The sequence below is a fragment of the Rhipicephalus sanguineus genome, chromosome 2, assembly GCF_013339695.2.
Source record: "Rhipicephalus sanguineus isolate Rsan-2018 chromosome 2, BIME_Rsan_1.4, whole genome shotgun sequence".
Taxonomy (NCBI): domain Eukaryota; kingdom Metazoa; phylum Arthropoda; class Arachnida; order Ixodida; family Ixodidae; genus Rhipicephalus; species Rhipicephalus sanguineus.
Window position 1 is genome coordinate 10837354 of NC_051177.1, and position 24731 is coordinate 10862084.

At 47.6% G+C, this 24731-nt stretch overlaps 1 protein-coding gene across 3 annotated transcripts in view; it reads left to right on the forward strand.

The window, feature by feature from the left end:
* LOC119382403 (uncharacterized) overlaps window positions 1–24731 on the forward strand; it is a 119654-nt gene that overhangs the window by 83879 nt on the left and 11044 nt on the right. For all 3 annotated transcript variants that reach the window (XM_037650091.2, XM_037650090.2, XM_037650092.2), the window contains exon 3: window positions 12340–13953. In XM_037650091.2, coding sequence (XP_037506019.1) covers window positions 12340–13953 — 1614 coding nt within the window. The remainder of the gene's footprint in view (window positions 1–12339; window positions 13954–24731) is intronic.

The following is a 24731-nucleotide window of genomic DNA, read 5'->3' on the forward strand; positions in this document are numbered from 1 at the left end:
AGTGGCATCACAGTCCGTGCATGGAACCTCGTAGACTAACCCGGAGAATTTTTTTTTTTTTTGGCAACCGGTCTTTTGGCCGTGGCAAGTCGCCTGTTTGTTGAAACAGGTTTGTGCGCCACCTGGCTTCATTGCTAGTGTCACCCTTTGCAGAATGCAGGTGGGGGGCGCTTTCCCGGCCGTTACGTCGCTGGCGTACTGAGGTCGGTGACACTAACAGGAAGGGACCGAATTGGTCCCGAAACGTCGGGTCTGTTTATAGTTTTTAAATTTTAACTTTAGCAACTTTGGACTATAAGTGGCTGGAGAGTTTATTATTTTTTCGTATCTTACAAAGACCATCAGCAACTGGGACGATCAGGCTGTATTGATGCAGAGACGAAAGAACTCGTCTCTCAAGTTCGCGTTATAGTACCATCAATTGGACTTGTGCGAATATTCGAGCACTTCGAATATTCGAATTCGTTACGATTCGAGTTCAAATTCTTGGAAATTTCCAAGTATTTGAAATGAACGAATAGGTGTATATTGTCCGCATGTAACCCCCTTGTAAAGCTGGTTTGACTGTAGTGGAGGATTGCTATACCGTGAATACACCTTTTCAAGAAAAATCCGCACTGGGGCGAAGCCCCACTTCAATGTTAAATGTGAGGATAACCTTGAAGCGCCACTTCAAGCTTACTCTCTCATCGATTCATCATTTTTTAACGTTTAAAAGCTTGTTATACCGGCTTATATGCTCTAAGTATAGTAAATTCTAAAACGTAACATATTTTGCAGGTTATTCTGCCGAAAGTCAAATTCAAAGTTGCTTCCATTTTCTTTGAACCGAAAAGAATGACATCTGCTCATGCCTTGTTTCAATTTAAAAAAAATTTTTGCAGGTTAGTTGGGACATGACAAACATGCTCATTTTTCTTTATAACATGTGACATATCCGTAGTTATAACGATCAGGTTTCTCTTAACAAATCCTTAGACCAAATTAAAAACTGGTGTACCTCGTGGCAGATGCAAATAAAGCACAGCAAAGCGGTAGCAATGACAACCACGCGTAAGAATAATCCACTCACCTACAAGTACTATAAATAGTATCGGCGGTAATAATCTATCTGTAGTTTCCAATTACAAATACTTGTCATTACAGCCGATCTTTGATTGAATGACCACGTCACCTACATACACAAGAAGGTCGTGCGGCAACTAGGGTACTTACGGCGAACACTTTCCAAGGCTTCAAGGGATGTAAAGCTTTTGGCTTATGAAAACTATGTAAGGCCAACACTCGAATACGCTGCAGCAGTATGGGATCAGCGCACAAATACAAACATAAGCAAACTAGAAAATATTCAGAGAAAAATGACTTAGCAGAGTTTGGATGCGAGCTCGTCGGTACGGGTCCATCATAAAACACAGTGCTAATTTAAACACGGACAGCATACGAGGACGGATAGAAAGGTAGCTAGGTTTATTTTTAATTCATACAGCTGGAAAGCACTCTTAATTTCGGCAAATCTAGAATCCCTACAAACCAGACGCTATCGCGAAATGCCAAAAATATTCTACATGTAGGGCTCCTTGTTTTCGGTTGAATCCGAAAAAATCTGATAAACACTCGCTGGTAAAATTTTTCATAATTCGGATTTGTCCGATAAACTTTTATTTGAACGGCCACTGTGACTCTGCTCTGTTATTCATCGACAGGGCATGTTCTAGGCGGCCATTGATAAACTTTGCCTCACGTAGACTGCACTCATTTAACAAAGGGTTTGTCGCGCACAGACGTCGGGACCCCTGCTGGCACCTCGTAAAGTATGCTTGCGTCTATTACAACAAGCTTTAAGGTTGTAATACGCACAAACGTAGGTGTTTTGTATTCAAGTATTTGTGCCTGTGTGTATACGTGTTTGTGTGCTCAAAACTTCCAGACGACTATAGAAAGCGCTTCGTGTGTTGTGATGACATCGTGTTCAGATCAGATATAATTTCATCTAAGCTATGGGAGTATTGAGAATAATTCATAATTAAACTCCGAATTTCGGAGAATTTGGGATTTACGAGAAATAAACTCCGATAAATGCCGAGTTTCCGCGAAAAAATTAACTCCGAAAAACACCCTCCGAATTTCAAGAAAAATAAACTCCGAAAACACGTAGCCCTATCTGTATGTTATATTATGAAGGATCGGAATCAGCAAAACTTGAAACTTCTCATGCAGCGTCTCGCTCGATCTTCCCGCTCAAAAAGGGTTTCGTGCAAAACGTGAATTCTTTTTCCTATCCGAGATAGGAAACGTTTGCCCTTCCGCTACCGCGCCTCGAGTGCCTTCATCTCCAGTGAGGCAGCAACGCGTCGTCCATATTTCTTGCTTTTCATTATTTGATTTTTTTTTGCTCTTAGTTAGATTCTCTGACAATGTGCAGCGCGTGTCTAACGCACTTAAGCCATTTCCACTCATGGGAAATGCTGAGCAATGCATTGTGTAAAAACGTCACTACTTACGTTGATATACCGAATGTTTGCCACTAAAAATTGTTTTATTGTGTGCAGAGCCGTATTTGACAAACCAGTTGACTTTTTCTGTCGTTTTGTTCTTTCATTTTTCAAGTGCATTTGTACTGAAAGTGTAACCCATTCACCCCTGTTTGAGGCCTGGAAATTGAGGCCAGCAGTATTCGATAAATAAATAAATAAATAAATAAATAAATAAATAAATAAATAAATAAATAAATAAATAAATAAATAAATAAATAAAAATGTACTATTCGAATTCGAATCGAAATTATTCGACAAAATCACTATCGCTTCGAATTCGCTTCGTACCTAAAATTTACTATTCGCACAAGCCGAGCATCAATGGATTACCAACTAGCCCAAACATGCACATTGCTAGGTTGAATTGATTGGCAAGAAAACAGGCCATGGCACAGTGATACTTGCAACTGATCTCGAGTCTGAACGCTGAACGCCATGGCAAAAAAATAAAGAAAAGAAAGGAAGAAAGGCAGATATCTCCACTTCCGTTGCGAGCGTCAAAATGTCAGTTCCCGGAGCGGTGACAAAGCCCTAGGCAGCAGCCACCTTTTGAGCAGCAGAATGGGCGCTATTCTTGGGCGTTTCCTAAGAAGGCCTTCACATTTCCTTCTTCATTCGAGCCTTGCTTTAATGTTTTCCTTGCCCTCCAGTGAACACTCATTTGAATATTCTTCTTCTCAGTATTGATTCTCTTGTTGCGGTGCCTCCGGCATGGGCCCACCTTCGATTAGGCGACGACGTTATGGGATGCATATGTCATGATAGCGTCACAAACGGCGGCCATCTGTGACGCCGTGATTACGTCACATGATGACGTGCCAAGCTCGTTCCTTGCTTCTCGGCGACCAAGCGCAATTGTAGTTTGTGTACCGTACTTTACTCGTCACCGTCTGGTGACGCACTTGAAGCCCTAACGAACCTCTAAAGGCGCTTCCAGAAAAGGATGCCACGACGACGCTATCTTTTCAGGACTGCTCAAGTTGGAAAAGTACTTGCAAGCATGGTTTAAATTGAGGCCTTCTGATGTTTTTATTTCTCAAGTCTTCCGTAAAGGAAAAGGCAGACGACGTTTTTGCGCACTGCAGCAACCGCAAGCAGAATGGCGAATACCGAAGCAATGCTCGGCCCAGGCTTGTGGCACCCATACACGCGACAGGGTTTGACTGTGTTCCAGAGATTTTCACATTGATCAGGATAAGCTGAGGAATAACTGCGGAACCGACGTGCGAGGAGAGTGAGCATCTTAAATGTCAGAACGGATGTTAGTATTTGCTACTTGTAATCATATTCGTAGCGCAAAAAACAAGACGCAGACACAAGTAAGGAACACATACACAGGACGGGCGCTAGACATCAACTGATTTATTACTGCAAGACAGCATTAAAAAGCCAAAAAGCCGTTGGACATGAGCGCATGCGCACCATCACACTCTGAGGTGCTTTCTTATACCTGCATCCCCACGTGTTACCACCTTACATGCGCAAGATTTCCTTTCAGAGAGTCAAGCTCTTTACGGGACAAAGCTACCGACGCAACACTGACACAGTTTCTTTCATTCTCGCTTATAGCAAACGCTTCTATAATTTCTCGCGTTGCCTCATCCTTGCCTTTCTTAAGCACGCGTGTAGTGGTGAATTCTGGAGCACAACCACACCGGCGGCAATGGTCCGCCAGATATCCCCCCGCTGCCTGCGCATATTCTAGAGTACCTAGATGCCCTCCTCGCCCGAGGAGGAGATCGAGGCACTCTATGCGCATCAACTGCCGCACAGTGCTCTCGCAATCTGTCATTAAGACAGCGCCCGGTTTGTCCTATGTAGCATTGCCACAAGTAAGGGGTACCTTGTACACGACACCCATCTCCCAAGGTACGAACGGTGTCGCGTGCTTTTTGGCGCACGCACTTTTTTCTTTCCCACAGTTCACCACAGGGCACGTACGGGCCAGCTTCTCTGGAAAAGAGAAAAGATGGTTGATCCCTCCATCATAGGAATCGGATTAACACGAAAGTAAAGCGTGCCCCTACAGAAGTAACTGAATGCTTACTGTACATTGATATGAGAGAGTTTGCACAATGTATATTGATGTATGGCAGCTATAGCACCGTTTAACGTGGATGCACCCACTTTGATGATTGGTGGTACATCTCCATCCCGACGACTAACGTCCATGTTAAATGATTAAACAAACCCTTGTGGTAGCTATAGTAGTTAACGGTGAAAGCGTATTCCGAGAACGAGGTGTGATAGCCAGAAGAGCGTCGCATATTGGACGCAGAACTTGGTCGCCATCCCGCGGCATGTTAAAATGTGATTGAACACCACGGCCACACTAGAGGGAAACGCAAAGCGCGTCGCGCCGCCCCGGTAGCCCGGTCGCGATTTTTCTCGGGGCGAGCGCGTGAGCGGGGAACGCAGTGTTACAGCCATGGTGAGGCAGGCGCGCGTCGCAGAGCTATGTTTGGTGTGGATTAGCGTGTTGCTATGAGCGACGCCGACGCTTTTACAATGCTTTAGGGAGCCTTCATGTGTGCGCGGCGCGCACAAATGAAGGCTCCCTACGATGCTTGGGCAGAGGTCGCCACATCGCGGTGTGTTAAGGCATTGACAAAATTCAACTTCTATTGAAAACACGCAGAATGGGACGGACGCGTAAACGCGTTGCAGGTGCTAGTCGCGGAGGCCACGACAATGACGAATTACTTTACCTTACCACTCCCAGAGGTCAACACCACCCCGCCGACCGGGAGAGTGGTAGATATAAAAGGCGCGTTCTTAAAGCATCCAGAGTCTGTGACCGTGGCGCAGTGGATAGCGTGCCCGGCATCTGTTATTGAGGACCGAGCGGTCGTGGGTTCGATGCCCGTTGACGGTAGCTTTTTTCTTTGCCATCTGATTGTGTATATTTTTTCGACGTCATTTCCGTGACGGAAATACGTCACTGAAGTCTTGTTATACCCCGGCATAAAACACTTTCGTGTTAAAACCACCGACTCCTTACTTCTGCCACATAACAGATGAGTTCCTTGGAAAAACCCGCCCTGTCGAGGCGTTCTACTTGGCGCTGTAAAGTTTGCCCAACAAGGTGTTCACATGACTTTGTGAGGGCCGCCCTAAGGCACCTGACAGCGATCCCCCTTTTTATTAGTTTTGAATGGCCCGAATCATACCTGAGCATTTCCTTTTTTGAACGTGGTTTGTAGCTCCAGCACACGTGCTTCTCAGGCATCTCAAAACACCATTGCCGCCGGTGTGAACATTGCCGCCGGTGTGTTTGTGCTCCAGAGTTACTCCAGAAACGCGAGAAATTATAGAAGCGAGAAATTGTATAAGCGAGAATGAAAGAAAATGTGTCAGTGTTGCCTCGGTAGCTTTGTCCCGTAGAGAGCTTGACTATCTGAAAGGAAATCTTGCGCATGTGAGGTGGTAACACGTGGGGATGCAGGTATAAGAAAGCACCTCGGAGTGTGACGCTGCGCATGCGCTCATGTTCGACGGTTTTTGGCGTTTTAGGGGCGAAGCTCCTTAAGGCGGCACCCGTTCGTCCCTCGTAGTCGTAGTCGTAGTAGTCGTAGTGCGTAACCAGTCTTACGCTTTGACCTCCAAGGTGGTGCCGGTGGGAGATTTTAGGGGCGAAGCTCCTTAAGGCGGCACCCGTTCGTCCCTCGTAGTCGTAGTAGTCGTAGTGCGTAACCAGTCTTACGCTTTGACCTCCAAGGTGGTGCCGGTGGGAGATTTTAACACGAAAGTGTTTTATGCCGGGGTCCACCAAGACTTCAGTGACGTATTTCCGTCACGGAAATGACGTAGAAAAAATATACACGATCAGATGGCAAAGAAAAAGAGTTCCGTCAACGGGCATCGAACCCACGACTGCACGGTCAGCAACAACAGATGCCGGGCACGCTATCCACTGCGCCACGGTCTTTTTTTTTTCTTTATTACACTGCGCCACGGTCACAGACTCTAGAGGCTTTACAAACGCGTCTTTTATATCAACCACTCTCCCGGTCGGCGGGGTGGTGTTGCCCTCTGGGAGCAGTAAAATAAATTTGTCATTACTGTGGCCTCCGCGATTAGCACCTGCAACGCGTTACACGTCCCTCCCATTCGGCGCGTTTTCAATTGAAGTTCAATTTTGTCAATGCCTTAACACACCGCGAGGTGGCGACCTTAGCCAAGCGTCGTAAAAGCGTCGGCCTTGCTCATAGCTCTGCGACGCGCGCCTGACTCACATGGCTGTTACACCGCGTTCCCCGCTCACGCGCTCGCCCCTAGAAAAATCGCGGCCGGGCTACCGGGGCGGCACGACGCGCTTTGCGTTTCCCTCTTGTCCGGCCGTGGCGTTCAATCAAACATGCCGCGGGATGGCGACCAAGTTCTGCGTCCAATATGCGACACTCTTCTGGCTATCACACCTAGTTCTCTGATTACGCTTTCACCGCTAACTACTACAGCTACCACAAGGGTTTGTTCAATCATTTAGCAGGGACGTTAGTCGTCGGGATGGAGATGTACCACCAATAATCAATGTGGGCACATCCACGTTAAACGTTGCTATAGCTGCCAGACATCAATATACATTGTGCAAACTCTCTTATATCAATGTGCGGTAAACATTCAGTTACTTCTGTAAGGGCACGGTTTACTTTCGTGTTATTCCGATTCCTATGACAGAGGGATCAACCATGTTTTTTTTCCTGTGCGTTGTTGAACAATAAAAAATTCGCAGCGTGCGCGTTAACTAAAAGCCGAATTCTTCTGTCTATCATTCCCCATTAGCAGCCATTGGCATGTTCCAGTAGGAAACGTTAGTAGAAGTAGAAGTGTAAGTGTTAGCTAAAAGCCGACTTCTTCTGTCTCTCATTCCCATTAGCAGCCATTGTTTACCTCCAAGGTAGTGCCTGGTGAGATTTCTCCTGTGCGTGATTAAACAATAAAAGTTTTGTTCAAAACGCCGTTTATTGATGAAATAAACCAACGAAAGACGCCAGATGTTTTGTAAAAGCAAAACGAAAGAACGCCAGATGTTTCTAAAGCAAAACGAAAAGACGCCAGCTGCTTAACGAAAGACGCCAGATGTTTTCTAACGCAATGGTTTTCTAAACAATGAAAATTCACAGCGTACATGTAAAATTAAAGTGAGCGGCAAGTCGTCATAACTCATCGAACCTTTAGTATAAACGCACCCGATCTCACGTCGGTGATGATGTACTGGGCAGAATTCACGGAAGATTCACGGTTTACCGATGAACCTCCGCAGCTTCGCCCACTCATCATCATTCACTCCGTGGATATGCTGTGATTTTTTTCCTGTGCTTTGTTGAACAATAAAAAATTCGCAGCGTGCGCGTTAACTAAAAGCCGAATTCTTCTGTCTATCATTCCCCATTAGCAGCCATTGGCATGTTCCAGTAGGAAACGTTAGTAGAAGTAGAAGTGTAAGTGTTAGCTAAAAGCCGACTTCTTCTGTCTCTCATTCCCATTAGCAGCCATTGTTTACCTCCAAGGTAGTGCCTGGTGAGATTTCTCCTGTGCGTGATTAAACAATAAAAGTTTTGTTCAAAACGCCGTTTATTGATGAAATAAACCAACGAAAGACGCCAGATGTTTTGTAAAAGCAAAACGAAAGAACGCCAGATGTTTCTAAAGCAAAACGAAAAGACGCCAGCTGCTTAACGAAAGACGCCAGATGTTTTCTAACGCAATGGTTTTCTAAACAATGAAAATTCACAGCGTACATGTAAAATTAAAGTGAGCGGCAAGTCGTCATAACTCATCGAACCTTTAGTATAAACGCACCCGATCTCACGTCGGTGATGATGTACTGGGCAGAATTCACGGAAGATTCACGGTTTACCGATGAACCTCCGCAGCTTCGCCCACTCATCATCATTCACTCCGTGGATATGCTGTGATTTTTTTCCTGTGCTTTGTTGAACAATAAAAAATTCGCAGCGTGCGCGTTAACTAAAAGCCGAATTCTTCTGTCTCTCATTCCCCATTAGCAGCCATTGGCATGTTCCAGTAGGAAACGTTAGTAGAAGTAGAAGTGTAAGTGTTAGCTAAAAGCCGACTTCTTCTGCCTCTCATTCCCATTAGCAGCCATTGTTTACCTCCAAAGTAGTGCCTGGTGAGATTTCTCCTGTGCGTGATTTAACAATAAAAATTTTGTTCAAAACGCCGTTGATTGATGAAATAAACCAACGAAAGACGCCAGATGTTTTGTAAAAGCAAAACGAAAGAACGCCAGATGTTTCTAAAGCAAAACGAAAAGACGCCAGCTGTTTAACGAAAGACGCCAGATGTTTTCTAAAGCAATGGTTTTCTAAACAATGAAAATTCACAGCGTACATGTAAAATTAAAGTGAGCTGCAAGTCGTCATAACTCATCGAACCTTTAGTATAAACGCGCCCGATCTCACGTCGGTGATGATGTACTGGGCAGAATTCACGGAAGATTCACGGTTTACCGATGAACCTCCGCAGCTTCGCCCACTCATCATCATTCACTCCGTGGATATGCTGTGATTTTTTTATGTTGTCTTGCAGTAATAAATCAGTTGATGTCCAGCGCCCGTCCTTGGTATGTGTTCCTTACCTGTGTCTGCGTCTTGTTTTTTGCGCTACGAACATGATTACAAGTGATTCAAACCAACTATCCCGCATCACCGCCTTGACTAGTATTCACGAATCGAAACGCGAAAGCACTCGTGCTCTGCGTCAGATCCCACTGACACTTTTTTTCTTTTCGCCCACTGAGGCTTCAGTGATGGGATGGTGCGGAAACTGCCACTTAATTTGAAAGTTTAGTTCCATAACCTGCTTGCGTGTCCTCCAGTCGATCCCATTTTTCACACACGCTGATGTCTGTGCGTTTGCCTTGCTAATATATTGTGAGCGTCCTCGTGCACAGGAAAATGCAGAGATTGGGAATTACGCGAGTCGTCACGGGTCACGCAGCTTTTTTTTTTTTTTTTGCACGTGAGAAAAAGCACGCTTACTAGTAGGAGTTTCTCGCTGGCTTCTACAAGTTTTGAAGCTGCAAACAGTGGAAACGCTGCCGCTGCTCAATTTAAATGGCAGCGCTAGAAGCACTATTGGCCGCGAGATCGAGCGGAGTCGCCGCCTGGCGGCTACTGGCTGAAGCGCGCCTAGTGTGGATTGCTCCCTGCGTCGTCTGCTAGCCACGTCGTGTTTGCATGTGCGCGTACGTCCTCCGCGTTCTCAAAGGGTGGTTTGTTCTGTTATGTTTGCGCGAGTTAACTGCTCGTACGTATACCTAACATGGTGTACAGAAGCAAATGGGCTTGCTCGGCTGCATGCGCATTATAATAAGATCAGTGAGTGCGACATTCGAGAGGGCTGTGTATTGGTGTCGTACCCTTCGTTCGCCAGAATCATTTCAGTGTTGGTGCCGCTCTCTGGTTCAAGCACATCCTAAAGTGCGCTTGGCATAGTCCCAAACATGAGGAGCATTAAACAGTGTATGAAGGCACCGTTTTAGCGACTCGATGGTAAACAAAAACGAGGATCTAGGCCATGCACGTTCACGTTGTTAGGTGTACAACTGTGGCACTGTAGTTCATCGGTTATGCAGTAAGCTTTATGTGGTTAAGATGTCCTTTTATTGTACGGTCGTGATCCCGCTACAGCGAAATATTTCTATCAAGTGAAGTCTGACACTTCGGTGCTCAAACTATCCCCTAAAAAAACAAAGGAATGACACGGCAGTGATAAGACCGAGTTGCCGCGCGCAATTTTAACTTGGGACTAAATTTATGCGGAACCACCCGTGTGCTTAGATTTAGATATGCTTTGAAGAACCCAAATGTTCAAAATAAATCCCGACGGCGTGCCTTACATTTCTGTTTCACGCAAAACCTCGTCCCTTTTTTTAACATGAAAGTGTTTTATGCCGGGGTCCACCAAGACTTCAATGACGTATTTCCGTCATGGAAATGACATCGAAAAAAGGTACGCGATCGGATGTGAAAGAAAAAAATGTTTCGTCACCGGGCATCGAACCTACGACCGCTCGATCTGCAACAACAGATGCCGGGCACGCTATCCACTGCGCCACGGTCAGAGACTCTAGAGGCTTTACAAACGCGCCTTTTATATCTACCACTATCCCGGTCGGCGGGGTGGTGTTGCCCTCTGGGAGCGGTAAGGTAAAGAAATTCGGCATTACTATGGCCTCTGCGATTAGCCCCTGCAACGCGTTATACGTCCGTCCCATTCGGCGCGTTTTCAATAGAAGTTCAGTTTTGTCAATGTCTTAACACACCGCGAGGTGGCGACATTGGCCCAAGCGTCGTAAAAGCGTCGGCCTCGCTCATGGCATCACGCTAATCCAAATCGAAAATAGCTCTGCGACGCGCGCCTGCCTCAACTGGTTGTAACACCGCGTTCCCCGCTGACGCGCTCCGAGAGGAATCTCGGCCGCGCTACCGGGGCGGCACGACGCGCTTTGCGTTTCGCTGTAGTCCGGCCATGGTGTTCAATCATAATAACATGCCGCGGGATGGCGACCAAGTTCTGCGTCCAATATGCGACGCTCTTCTGGCTATCACACCTCGTTCTTTGATTACGCTTTCACCGTTGACTACTACAGCTACCACAGGGGTTTGTTTAATCATTTAACATGGACGTTAGTCGTCGAGATGGAGATGTACCACCAATAATCAAAGTGGGTGCATCCACGTTAAACGGTGCTATAGCTGCCAGACATCAAGATACATTGTGCAAACTCTCTTATATCAATGTACAGTAAACATTCATTTACTTCTGTAAGGGCACGCTTTACTTTCGTGTTATTCCGACTTCTATGACGGAGGGATCAACCATGTTTTTTTTTACATTACCTTGAGCGTTTGTGTGGAGTTGTTATAAAAAGGTGGAAGGCAGCGGACATTAGTTCGAAAAAAAAGGCACTTATTCCATAAAATAACCGGACCTTTGTTGCATCACTGTCGTGCACGTAATCAATCGATGAAAGCTCTGTGCTAAACTCTTACCTGTTTTTGTTCTGTTACTGGAGCAAGAACAAGTGCGTACGCGTTGAACGTCTCCGTGACGCCAAAGTGCTGTCCATCACGAAGCTTTCCTGACTAAACTTATCAACTGTCCTACATTTCATGGAGAACTGAACAATATAAAAAAATGTATATGCGTATTCGCGCGAACAGTGCTATTGAACTCATTGCACAGGAACATGGGTTGGTATACAAATGAACAAGAAGTGAACACTTAAGTAATTCAGTCGTGCTACAGCAGTGCGTAGTACGCAGAACACAAGCTAAACACGCGCAGAGAAAACAACCAAAAACGTCATATAGTGCGTAAGCGCAGACTGTCATCCAGGGCAAACATCTCTTTCATTAGCAGATTGCGCTTCTCTAACTAGTATTGGTAACGTTGGATAATCTTTGTGCATCGATTTCAACAATGAAGAGCGTATATATTACCAGTAAGCTGCAATCAACGCATTTTATTCGCCGACAATCGGCTCAAACCGCTCACAACGAAGCGCCGTTGTGTGCATTTGTATACGCGCCGCCGACGGCCTCTCCACACTAACGCGGCGACGGTGCTGCCACCTATAGGTCGATCTCGCGGCCAATAGTGTGGCCTACCTCGTGAAATGTTTGCAGTCTACTCTGTGGCTCTTACCTCGGGTACTCTATAATGTACCTGTCCAGAAATCACTCAGCAGTGGCATAAACGGCTTGTCTCACCATCATCAGGGTCATTTTTGTGCGTTCACTAAATGTATTCTTACGCTTGCTCGTTTTGTTCACAGCTACACGACGTGGCGGCGCAAGGTTGCCTCACCCTGGTGAGGATAAACGCGGTGAGCGGCAGCCATTCGAGTGGGACTCGTCGAAGGAAAGGTTGCCGCTTACCAACTGGAAGAAAGCGCAGCTCGGCGGCGATCAACGGATGAGGCATCACGGCGTTCGCGGCTCCAGGGAAAGAGACGAATCGGCAGCCGAACAAGTGCTCTCGCGTCACAGCGTCCATTCAGCCGACAGCTGGCAGCACTTAAAGAAGGAGGAGGGCCACCACTCCCTGTCGAGCGCGGAGCAAGCCGACCGAGAAGATGGGACGCTCACTGAATCGGCTGAGCTGTCTGCTCCCAGAGAAGCATTACGGAAGCAGTCAGACATATCTCGTTTCTGGAGGAGCCACTATGGAGAGCACAGTGCGGAAGGTCTCAGCTCTGGTAACAATGAAACGACGGGTCACAAGGCGGTCAGCCGCGCTTTCAAGAGAAGCTACCTTCACTCAGACGACGACTATGACCTCGACGACGACGACGACAGTACGCAGTCTACACACAGGGGTGACATGAGTCCCTACGACGACGACGAGGAAGAGCACGGTAGAAACAGTCCGCGTACCGTGACGTTCGAAAGGGGACCCAAGGGCGACCGGGAGCCGTACGACCCGAGTGCTTCGCGGTCTTCCCCCGTAGATTATTTTGGTCGTCCAGTGCAAGTTCTCAGCGGAGAAAAAGCGCACCAGCAGGACGCGCTGTTACGGCGCCAATACGAGATGGCCCAGCAGCACAGACGCGCCAAGGTAGAAGAGTTCAGGGCTCGTGAGGAGGTGCGATTTGAACCACCTCCGCCTGACAACACGGCCGTGACGTCACGACCACTAGACTACTTCGGAAGGCCAGTGCAGGTGCACACGGGCGAGAAGGCAGCCCAGGCTGAGGCTCTTCTCAAACGCCAATACGAGATGGTACAGCAAAGGATGCAGGACAACCAGCTGCAAGAGGTCCGCAAGCGTCCCGACGCCGATTACTTCCCCAGACAGGGAGTGAGTGAGGACGCGCGGGAATACCGGGGAGACAGGGAACCTCTGTCGGGAGTCACGTCGAGGCCTGTTGATTACTTCGGCAGGCCAGTGCAGGTTCTCACGGGTGACAAGGCTGCCCAGGCCGAGGCAATGCTGCGAAGGCAGTACGAGGAGTACCAGGCACGTCTGAGCAGTAGACCGAGTGAGCCGGACTACGCCGTGGGAAGACCGGTCGAGTTCAATCGCAGACCCGTGCAGCCCGCGAGCTCGCCTCCGTTCGACCACTTCGGCCGGCCCGTGCAGGTTCTCACGGGGGAGAAGGCGGGCCAGCAGACAGAGCTTCTGCGACAGCAGTACGACATGGCCCAGCGCGGTGCTGCTTTCCAGGAGGCGAGAGGCAGGCCGACTGAGGAGCACCGACACAGGCACCAACACGGCGAGCAAGGCACGAGCGGAGCCCTGAGGCTGAGCAGAGAGGACCTGGAGCTCATGAGTCGGCTGTCGCCGCAGCTGCGCGCCAGCTTCGTGCGGGACCTGCGCCAGGCACGCATCAAGGAAGAGACAGACCCGGAGAGGGCCAACCGCTTCCTCAGCCGCTATCGCAGCCAGTGTAAGTACTCAGGCACCGCAAAACGACCTAATACTAGAAAAGCTACAAAAAAGAAAGAACTTGCCTGTATACTGAATGTTTCATTCATGCCAGCGAACACCTATTTCGTGAAGGTAGATGAGTAGCGATTGAAAGGCATGAGAAAGAAGACGCAAATGTGTGAGCGATGCGATACTCGTATCGGTGGTGAGATGTATCGGGCGAGGAAGTCTGTGAAATAATGATAAACTAGAAATGCGACGTCTATACGTAAGAATCGAAGTCTGCTTTTAAGGGTGATACGCATATTCTGAGTGAATAGTAGCGTGATTCTGTACGGATTCAAGGGCTTTGACGAGGTTCTTGATGGAAGGAGCATATTCGAGTTTCGGTTTCATGAAAGATATTATCAGTTTTACATGAGGGCGAGCTTTTTGTACGACAATTCCCGACGAAAAACACCCTTTTTTTTTCGCAGCAATACCCAGGAAGGCGATAACATAAAATCTTCTTGGATGAAATGACATCAAATTCGGTCGCATATCAACGACGAGACGTGCAGCATCTAGCTCAAAGTATACACTAAACAATTGAGCCCACTGTGTTTTGTAATGTAAATGCGCTGAGCGAAATGCAGAAACGAGAAACGTAACAAGAGGTCCTCTTGTTACGTTTCTCGTTTGTGCATTTCGCTCAGCGCATCTACATTACAATGCCGTACCAACTAGCCCAAATTGAAGCTTTGCGACTGCTTTTTTTTTTGGCGAGTGTGTTTGCGCGTGTTACGGAAACAGGGGTTTACTAATAAATCAGATAGCATGCACAGTAATCCTGGATTTTAGTATAACGACTGCTACGAGTAATCGCTCGGGATAGCCGAGTCATGCCGCTGCAAATCTGGCCGCGAATGGTAAGGCTGGCTCGGGTTCCAGTCAAAATTATGTCCACACGACACGAGACGAGGGAAACGAAAGTACGCGCATAACTTAGCCCTAAAGTTTCGCGTTTCGTTCGGTGAGCGCTGTACTAATTCGTGGCAGCTACAGCTGAGGAGGTCCATACGCATTTTCTTGTAGCTTGAGAACCACCACCGTAGGGTAGTGGTTGTTTTCACGGTTCGTTCACTGTTGTTTCAACCACCACAGTATGGTGGTTGTCAAGCTACAAGAAAATACGTATGGCAGAATGAAGCGAAGATTGACATGTCAGTCTGCAAGAAGAGACGCGACATAGCGCTGATTGCCAACTGAAATATTTCAGAGCTTGGAAACTTTATAGTCCGCCTCAGTTGTACAGTGGTTACGGCACTCGGCTGTGACCCGAAGGCTGTGGGTTCGATTGTCTTTCGGTGGAGGAGAAATGGTAGAGACCCGTGTACTGTGCCATGCACGTGAAAGAACGCCAGATGGTCGACATTGGCGGAGCTACGGCGCGCCTCGCAATCATACCGTGGATTTGACATGTAAAACCCCAGATGTCATTATGAGAAACTTTATGGAAATAAACACTCTATCCAGTCATACGTCGTCGAGAAGAGCAGGTCAGCCCGTTCTGAGCCCGTCGGACAGTTGGCTGGCGAGGTCACGTGGTGTCGTAAATGCTCAGCTAGATTTGAAATATGCGCGCATCATGGTCGTCATTTCGCTTTATTTGTTTCTTTATAAACTGCTCCCTCTGGTCCCGTGACCTGCGTGACGCCTACTACACGGCCATTACTACTACTACGACGACGACACAGGGTAGAATGGGACAGCTTCGCTTTAAAAGTAGAAATAAAACAAGGAAGAAAAATTACAGCATATCCACGGGTGAATGATGAAGAGCTTGGGCGAAGCTTTTCAAGCAATCATGGTTACACCGTGAAATGTTCAGTGGTTTCGCCCAGCAGTAATCAAAACGATAAGCCGCTTTGATTACTGCTGCGCTCGCTTGGCGGCAGCCTCTCGAGCTCGCACCTCGGGATCCTGCCGACGAGCACGAGACGCAGCGGCCTTCCGCACCCGGTGCTCCTCGTCGTCCATGGTCCGTCAAGCAGCACGATCCGGCAAGCGCACTCCTCCACGTACGGCGACAATCAAGGAGAATGAGAGATATAAAGGGCGCAGCAGCCAATCTGAGAGCAGCGGCACCTATAACGCCATCTAGCGTGCATTCACCCAACCGCCATATTGCACACATCTCTATGGGACAGCGCCATCTAGTATATCGTCACCCAACTGCAGTTTGCATGCATGGATGGATGGATGCTATGAGCGTCCCCTTTAAAACGGGGCGGTGACATGTCTGCCACCAGGCTCGAAGAAAAAAAAAAAAAAAAAAAAAGCTTCCTTGTTTCATGTTGGCCTAATACCTTATCTACATTGATTAAATCTATGTTATTATACCAAAAAATATAAATTCACGGTCCTTCTCTCTGCCTCTTAAGGCAGAATGACCTTATTTTTCCCCCATTATTTATTTTTGTTCTTTATCTCTACTTTTCTGCCACCAATACTCTAACCGTCTCTTACTTATTTCTATCGCGGACGTGTTCAGCTTTCCATTGATGTCCCTAAAACCCAAGGCTTCATGTAGACTCGTGCCCACACGTATACCTGGGTGAATATCGCCACATTCAATCAGTACATGTTCCATCGTTTCCTTAGTTCCCCCGCAGCATGTACATTGTTCTTCTTCGTTACTAAATCTCGCTTTATAACTACGCGTTCTAAGGCAGCCCGACCTTGCTTCAAACAGTAAAGCGCTTCCCCTTGAATTATCATAAAACCTTTCCCTCCTTATTTCGTTTTTTCCTTTTCGGTAGTTACTCAGAGCCGGCTTCTTTTCCATCGCTGTCATCCAATAAGTCCTCTCCGCCTCTCTGACCTTCCGCTTAATGCTCCTTGTTGCCATATCGCCCGCACTGCCAGCCGTATATTTACTGGTGAGCCTCCTAGTTCTTTTCTCCACTGCGTGTCAACGCTTTTTCTATACAAATACCTGAAAACCTTCAATGCCCATCTACTCTCCTTCATTTTCCTCAGCCTCTCTTCGAATCTCATTTTGCTCTGCGCTTCCCTCACTTCAAAGCCTGTCCATCCCATATCACCCTTTACCGCCTCATTTGTCGTCTTCCCGTGAGCGCCCAACGCGAGGCGGCCCACCATCCTTTGATTTACATCCATTCCTGATTGCACCTCTGACTTCATGCACACCACTGAGTTCCCAAATGTAAGCCCCGGAACCATCACACCCTTCCACAGCCCTCGAAGCACCTCGTACCTATTGTATCCCCATAAAGCTCTGTGCTTCATAATTGCAGCATTCCTCTTTCCCTTTGCTACCGATGCTTTCTCTTGTACCTCCATATATCTATCCCCCTCATTTACCCATACTCCGAGGTACTTGTACTCGCTTACCCTCGGTATTTTTTGGCCCTGTATTAATACCGTATGGTCTCCGTGATCATTGAATACCATCAATCCACATTTTGTTGCACTAAATCCTAGTCCTAGAGCCTCACACTCCCTTCCGCATATATCTGCCAGTCGCTGTATATCATCTTGACTGTCCGCAAATAAGACAATATCATCAGCATAAAATAGACCTGGAAGCTTCTGCTCGACCATCGCTCCGACCTGTTTGTGTGACAAATTAAATCCAATGTTGCTACCTTCTAGCGCTTTTTCCATCCTCGCCATGTACAGCATGAATAACAGCGGGGACAAAGGGCATCCCTGTCTCAGCCCCTTGCTAATTTCAACGCTGTCCTTGCTACTTATTCCTTCCCATTCTATACAAACTGTATTTCCTCGGTATATTTCCCTCAAAAGCTGTACACAGTCGTCACCTATGCCCACTTCCTTCAATATATCCCACAAAATTTCCTGATTAACGTTGTCATACGCCCCGGTGATATCTAGATAAGCTACGTATAAGGGCCTGTTTTCTATTTTAGATATTTCTATACACTGGGTAAGAACAAACAGATTATCGTCTAACCGCCTGTCGATTCGAAATCCATTCTGAAGTTCTCCCAAAATATCATTTTGTTCTACCCACGCTTCTATTTTTAATTTTACTGCCTGCATCGCCAACCTGTATAGCACCGATGTAATTGTTAGCGGTCTATACGAGCGAATGTTATCCTTTTCTCCCTTGCCTTTATAGATTAAGTTCATTCTACTTTTTCTCCAACTGTCTGGTATTTCCCTCTCCTGTAAGCACTTTTCTACGGCTTTCAGCAGTGCTTCTTTAGTGTTATGTCCGAGTTCGTTAATGAGGCTGACGGGAACCCATCTAAGCCCGGAGTAGTGCGCTTAGGAATTTTTCCTTCGGCCTTCTTCCAATTGAAATTCTCTAGTACTACATCTTCGTCGGTTGCACTCCTTTGCGTACTTTTACTCACCGGGGGAATCCCTGGGGGACCTTTTTAAACGTATCGGCTGTTATCTTTCGGATGTAACCTAGCGCTTCATATCCTTCCAATTTATTTCCTCCTTCATCTACCATATGTTGTTGCATTGTGACAGACTTCCTACCCAGCGCTTTTAGGTGGCTCCAAAATATCCTAGGCGCGGCCTTCTTCTTTTCGCGAATCTCTGTCATCCAGCGTTCACTTTCACCTTTAATTTTTGCCTCGACTAATTTCTGCACAATGGATTTTTGCTCTAAATATATTTCCCATATTTGGTTGACTTCGTCCTGTGGCCGCTTCTCCTTTTTTGCCTGTCTGTGCTCCCGTGATGCCTGACGTCGCATATCGATCGCTTCCCGGATTTCTTTGTTCCACCAACTTTTGGCTTTTTCTTTCCTTTCCAACAAATAGTTTTCTTCTCTATTTCCATTTCTTTCGTGATTACATGTAGCAGCTCACTATACTTCCAGTCTTTGCCTGGTAGTTCGTCTACTTTTTCCTCGACTCTTGCGGCTATATTTGTTATTTGTTTGTCATTTAGATACGAGCTGCCAAACTTTGATTCTATGTTCTTATTTTCAGCTTTATATCCCATTTGTAATATTATGCGTTTATGATCACTACCCAAGCTGTTAATGCCTTCTTCGTCTATTCTCATCTCTCTAAGTTTGTCATATATTCCTTCTGTCATGAGACAGTAATCAATGCTCGATTGCCTGTTTCTGACTTCCCACGTGATCTGCCCCTCACACTTAGGCCCCACGTTAACTATCTCAAGACTATGTTGCTCGCAGAGATCTAGCAATAACTTGCCATTGGTGTCTGAATATCCGTCAAGGTCATGAATGTGAGCGTTCATGTCCCCTAGAAGGATTATCTCGGCATCATGACCAAATTCTTTAATATCGGTGCTTATGCATTTCACTATCTCCAGATTCTTTCTCTGCAGTTATTGCCTGTCCACAAGTAAGCTACACCTAGCCACGTTTTCTTTCCACCTACTGTGCCCGAAACCCACATGTGCTCTGAACACGTTTGTTTCACTCTCTCCCATTTGTTCTGCTATGAATTAGCATTCCAACCCCCCCACCTCTCCTTTCTGATGTGATCCTGTTACATCCTTCCCAAACATAATTTTCAATATGTGGTGGCTCTTCCAAGTCTCTAAGGTGTGTTTCTGTAACCGCATAAACACCTATCTGTTCCTTGTTTAACTGTCCCTCAATCTCTAACCATTTTGCCTTTTTTCTGCCACCCTGCATGTTAATGTAACTAATTGCAACACGCGCCTTCTCCCTTCTTTTACCTTTTCTCTGTTTTTTCGCTATACTACCTGTCAAAGAGTCCCCTGGTTGTTTTCCTCATTACAAGCTACCATGGGCACCGAAGGGCCCGCGTGCCCCCCAAAAAAGCTACTGCGCGTCCTGCAAGACGCCAACCCACCTCATGGCCAAGCCTCCTATCGAAGTGTATTCCGTCTCTTCGAAAACCACCCCACCTGTGCACCTCTCTGTTTATTTCCACTACCTCGATGCCTTTCTCTCTACTCATCTGCCATATCTCTTTGTTTGCGTCGACAACCGCTCTTTGCAGGTTGCCGTCACGCACCGGTACCTCCGGTATTGTGCATACCACTATCTGCACCTGAGGGGAAATGGCGCGCATGTCATCGACCCCTTTCGCCAATGTGGTCGCTAGTTCGGCTGATTCGTTACTCAAGACGTCGTTTAGACCTCCCGCGATTATCACGAGGTTACGTCCATTAGACTTAGCTGCGAGTTTTGCGTTAGCTTGTCTCATCACTGATCCCAGCCTATGGCCCGGGAACTTTCCTATTAAAACTCGTTTGTCGCCTCTCACCCTTTCCTTGACTGCTTCTGCGCATGTAGCTAAATTCGAGTCCCCGGCGATTATCACGTGATCCGACTTTTCTGGTGGACTCTCCCGCACCTGGCCACTGCACCTGTTACTAGCGCGTGCTACTGCTGTTGTTTTGTCCCCTCCCGTTCCCAAGACTACTTCGCGGAAGGTGGGTCCTGTGTCCCTTGCACCTGTCTTTTCCAAACCTGTTTCCCCCTTCGCGCCTACCACTGTGGGGGTCGATGCCCCATTTTTCCCGCTGTCGCCTGCTTCCCTGTTCCCCGTGGCTACATTTGCTGGCATGGCTACCTTTGCTGGCATGGCTACCTTTGCCAATCCCTCCTCGGCTGACTTAAGCCTTTCCGCCATAGCCATCGTTTTTTCCCGCTCTGTCGCTACCGCTTTCTCCAGCTCGGATATTCTCACCTTGAGCTCATTCTGGGCGGCCATCATTATTTCCATCTTCGCCTCTAACTCGCATTGCTTACACTTGGCGTCAGCTCTCTCTGTCGTCTCATCCTCACAAACCTCTATTTTCCGCCCCATTCCGCATCTCTATGCATCTCTATGGGACAGCGCCATCTATTGAATAATACGGGAGACGCGACGGCGGGGGAACGCCGGACGGAGCGACGACCGACCAGGTGATGCTATAAGGAGCTTCGCCCCTAAAGGGGTATTCAGACGGGGGAGAAATGCTCGGGGGAGACGAGGGGATTGCGGATCACGTGACCGCTACGTCATGGATTAGCGAGTGGGCGTGACGCCCCCGCGCCTCTTCAGGGGTGACGGGGACCTTTTCCTCGAAAGGACAAACAATCCCCCGGTGGGGGGGGGGGGGATATAGCGGAATTTCGGGCTCTTGTTTGGCCACATTGTTGCACTTGCTCCTGCAAAGAGCGGCAGCGGGTGTAGTCTGCAGCTACATGGTCGTCTGCAGCTCGTCGTTAGCAGCTCGTCAAACGGGTGGTGCAAGCCACCAGAGTAGTCTAGTAACATTGGTTTCCCCCTCCGCTCGCCTCGTCCGTGTGAGTGGGGGGCATTTGTGGACACTTCTCCTCGCGAGCTGACGTCACTAGGCTCCGCCTTTATCCCCCGAGCACTTCTCCCCCGTCTGAATACCCCTTAAAAGGCAGAGGGCGCAAGTCATGAATGCGATAGCAACAAGGTGGGCACACGAAGAAAGGCTCACTACTTTAGCAAGCGGCTGCAGCAAGCCAAGTGACTTTCGTGCGGTCTGTGGCTTTACCGCCTATAGAACATGTCAATCTAACGGCCCAGAAGACCTGCAACATGTTCTGTGCGACTGCAGGCGATACACATCAGAGAGACGGCCTCTGAAAGCGACATTACAGTTGCAGCATATTCTCGGCCCATGGCAAAGAACAAACAGCGCCACGAAAGCGCTGTTGACCTTCTTGCGGGCCTTAACGAAACTTTGTAAATAGTGTAATCTGCTGTTATGTATTGATCAGTGCATGTATCAACGCAAACTTTGCGATGAGAGCATAACGTGTACAAAGCTATCAGCCGTCTGTTGAACGCTCCGCTAGGAATAAGCGCGTGAGCACAGGCGACCTCGCCCTGTAGGTCAAAGTATCAAAGTGCGGAGCCGGAGTTTCGCGGTGCCTAAAATCACTAGAACGCGAAAAGTGCGGCATTCGTTTTCTCTTCGCGCCATAAATGGCCCAGCTCGCTCGCCTCGCTAGTGTCTCCCGGCCGCCGACACACGGCGATTTGGAGGGCGATTATATTTATAGCCCGAGAAAAGCGTGCAGAAATTTTGCCACGTCCGGTATCGTTATGACGCTCAGCTGTCAAGGCATCGAAGAATGCCTGGTTGCTGCGCTTTTGGATGTAGCAACCGGCGGGAATCGGGCACTGCGCATAAATGCCGCGCAGTCATATTTCTTTATCGCGCTAGTACGCACGCGTGGGTGTGTAGGCAAGTGAAAACTGCCGCTATTTCTTTCCTAATCGCTTCGAGAACAACGGTATACTTCATGCGGGGCTGCAAAAGCGCACGCAATGCGTAAAACATGCGTTACTCCGCGGAAAATCAACACCGCGCCGCCGCAGCTTCAAGGGACCGACAATTGATTTTTCTCGACCCATTTTTTTTTTTTTACGGCGCGACAGAAAGCTCACCCTTCGCAGTGTTAATAGCTGCAGTAGTTAATCCCAAAAGCACGTAGTTATCTTAAAAGCAATATTTTTCGATCTGAAAGGCTCTAAAGACGGACGTACCTTCCTACAGTAACGCTGAGAATTGATAGCGATGCCGCCAGCCCTTCTCGCGATTTGTGAAAGAGCTCTATCGTTGTTCTGCTTTCGCAGGAGTTCCTGTAACTATTCTTAACCACCTTTATTTAGAGCTTTTCAACTATTTGTAAAAACAACAAGCTGTTACAATGAGATGATTTGGCATTATACACCTTCCCTGTATTTATACCGGGTTGTGTACGCATGCGTCCAAGGTTGCCTGAGCCTGTGTCATGGGTAGCTTGTCCCGGCGTCGTTACTCTCTCGATGCACGAGCCAAGTCAAGTCACCGAAAAAGCCGGCAGATCCCACGCATTGTGGGAATTGATGTAATGCGAAGCAGCCCGCAAAGAGCTGCATACATCGTCTTGTCTGTCATTGAGGAAAATGCGTGTCATGGTTTTCATGTTAACTCCTATTATTTATGTTCGTCCCACTGTAACGTCGCCCAATACCAACTTCGGGGTAAATCAAGCTAGCGAAACGGCCGCCAGCGCACCATGAGCATGGTACGTAAGACACGCTGTACATGACATGTGTGTCATGACTTTCATGTTAACTCCTGTTATTTAGGTTCGTGACACAGTCACGTCGCGAGATAACAATTTTCGTGTATATCAAGCTAGCGAAACGGCCGCCGGCGCACCATGAGCGTGGCACGTAAGTCATGCTGTACATGACATGCGTGTCATGATTTTCATATTAACTCCCGTTATTTATGTTCGTCACACAGTCACGTCGCAAGATACCAATTTTGGTGTATATCAAGCTAGCGAAACGGCCGCCAGCGCACCATGAGCGTGGCACGTAAGTCATGCTGTACATGACATGCGTTTCATGATTTTCATATTAACTCGTGTTTTTATGTTCGTCACACAGTCACGTCGCGCAATACCAATTCCGGAGTAGATCAAGCTAGCGAAACGACCGCCAGCGCACCATGAGCGTGGTACGTAAGGCACGCTGTACATGACATGTGTGTCATGACTTTCATGTTAGCTCGTGTTATCTATGTTCGCCACACAGTCACGTCGCAAGATACCAATTTTGGTGTATATCAAGCAAGCGAAACGGCCACCAGCGCCCCATGAGCGTGGCACGTAAGTCATGCTGTACATGACATGCGTGTCATGATTTTCATGTTAACTCGTGTTTTTATGTTCGTCACACAGTCACGTCGCGCAATAGCAATTCCGGAGTAGATCAAGCTAGCGAAACTGCCACCAGCGCACCATGAGCGTGGCACGTAAGTCATGCTGTACATGACATGCGTGTCATGATTGTCATGTTAGCTGGTGTGTTATTTATGTTCGTCTCACAGTCACGTCACGCAATACCAGTTTCGGGGTAGATCGAGCTAGCGAAACGGCCGCCAGCGCACCATGAGCGTGGCACGTAAGTCATGCTGTACATGACATGCGTGTCATGATTTTCATGTTAGCTCCTGTTATTTATATTCGTCACACAGTCACGTCGGAAGATACCAGTTTTGGTGTATATCAAGCTAGCGAAACGGCCGCCAGCGCACCATGAGCGTGGCACGTAAGTCATGCTGCACATGACACGCGTGTCATGATTTTCATGTTATCTCGTGTTTTTATGTTCGTCACACAGTCACGTCGCACAATACCAATTTCGGGATAGATCAAGCTAGCGAAACGGCCGCCAGCGCCCCATGAGTGTGGCACGTAAGTCATGCTGTACATGACACGCGTGTCATGATTTTCATGCAAACTCGTGTTATTTATGTTCGTTACACAGTCACGTCGCAAGATACCAATTTTGGTGTGTATAAAGCTAGCGAAACTGCCACCAGCGCACCATGAGCGTGGCACGTAAGTCATGCTGTACATGACATGCGTGTCATGATTTTCATGTTAACTCGTGTGTTATTTATGTTCGTCTCACAGTCACGTCACGCAATACCAATTTCGGGGTAGATCAAACTAGCGAAACGGCCGCCAGCGCACCATGAGCGTGGCACGTAAGTCATGCTGTACATACATGCGTGTCATGATTTTCATGTTAACTCGTGTCATTTATGTTCGTCACACAGTCAAGTCGCAAGATACCAATTGTGGTGTATATAGAACTAGCGAAACGGCCGCCAGCGCACCATGAGCGTGGCATGTAAATCTGCTGTACATGACATGCGTGTCATGATTTTCATGTTATGACTTGTCATTTATGTTCGTCATACAGTCATGTTACGTCATACCAATTTTGGTGTACATTCGAATAACCAAGCGACCAGGAGAGCACAAAGTCGTAGGCGGCTAGA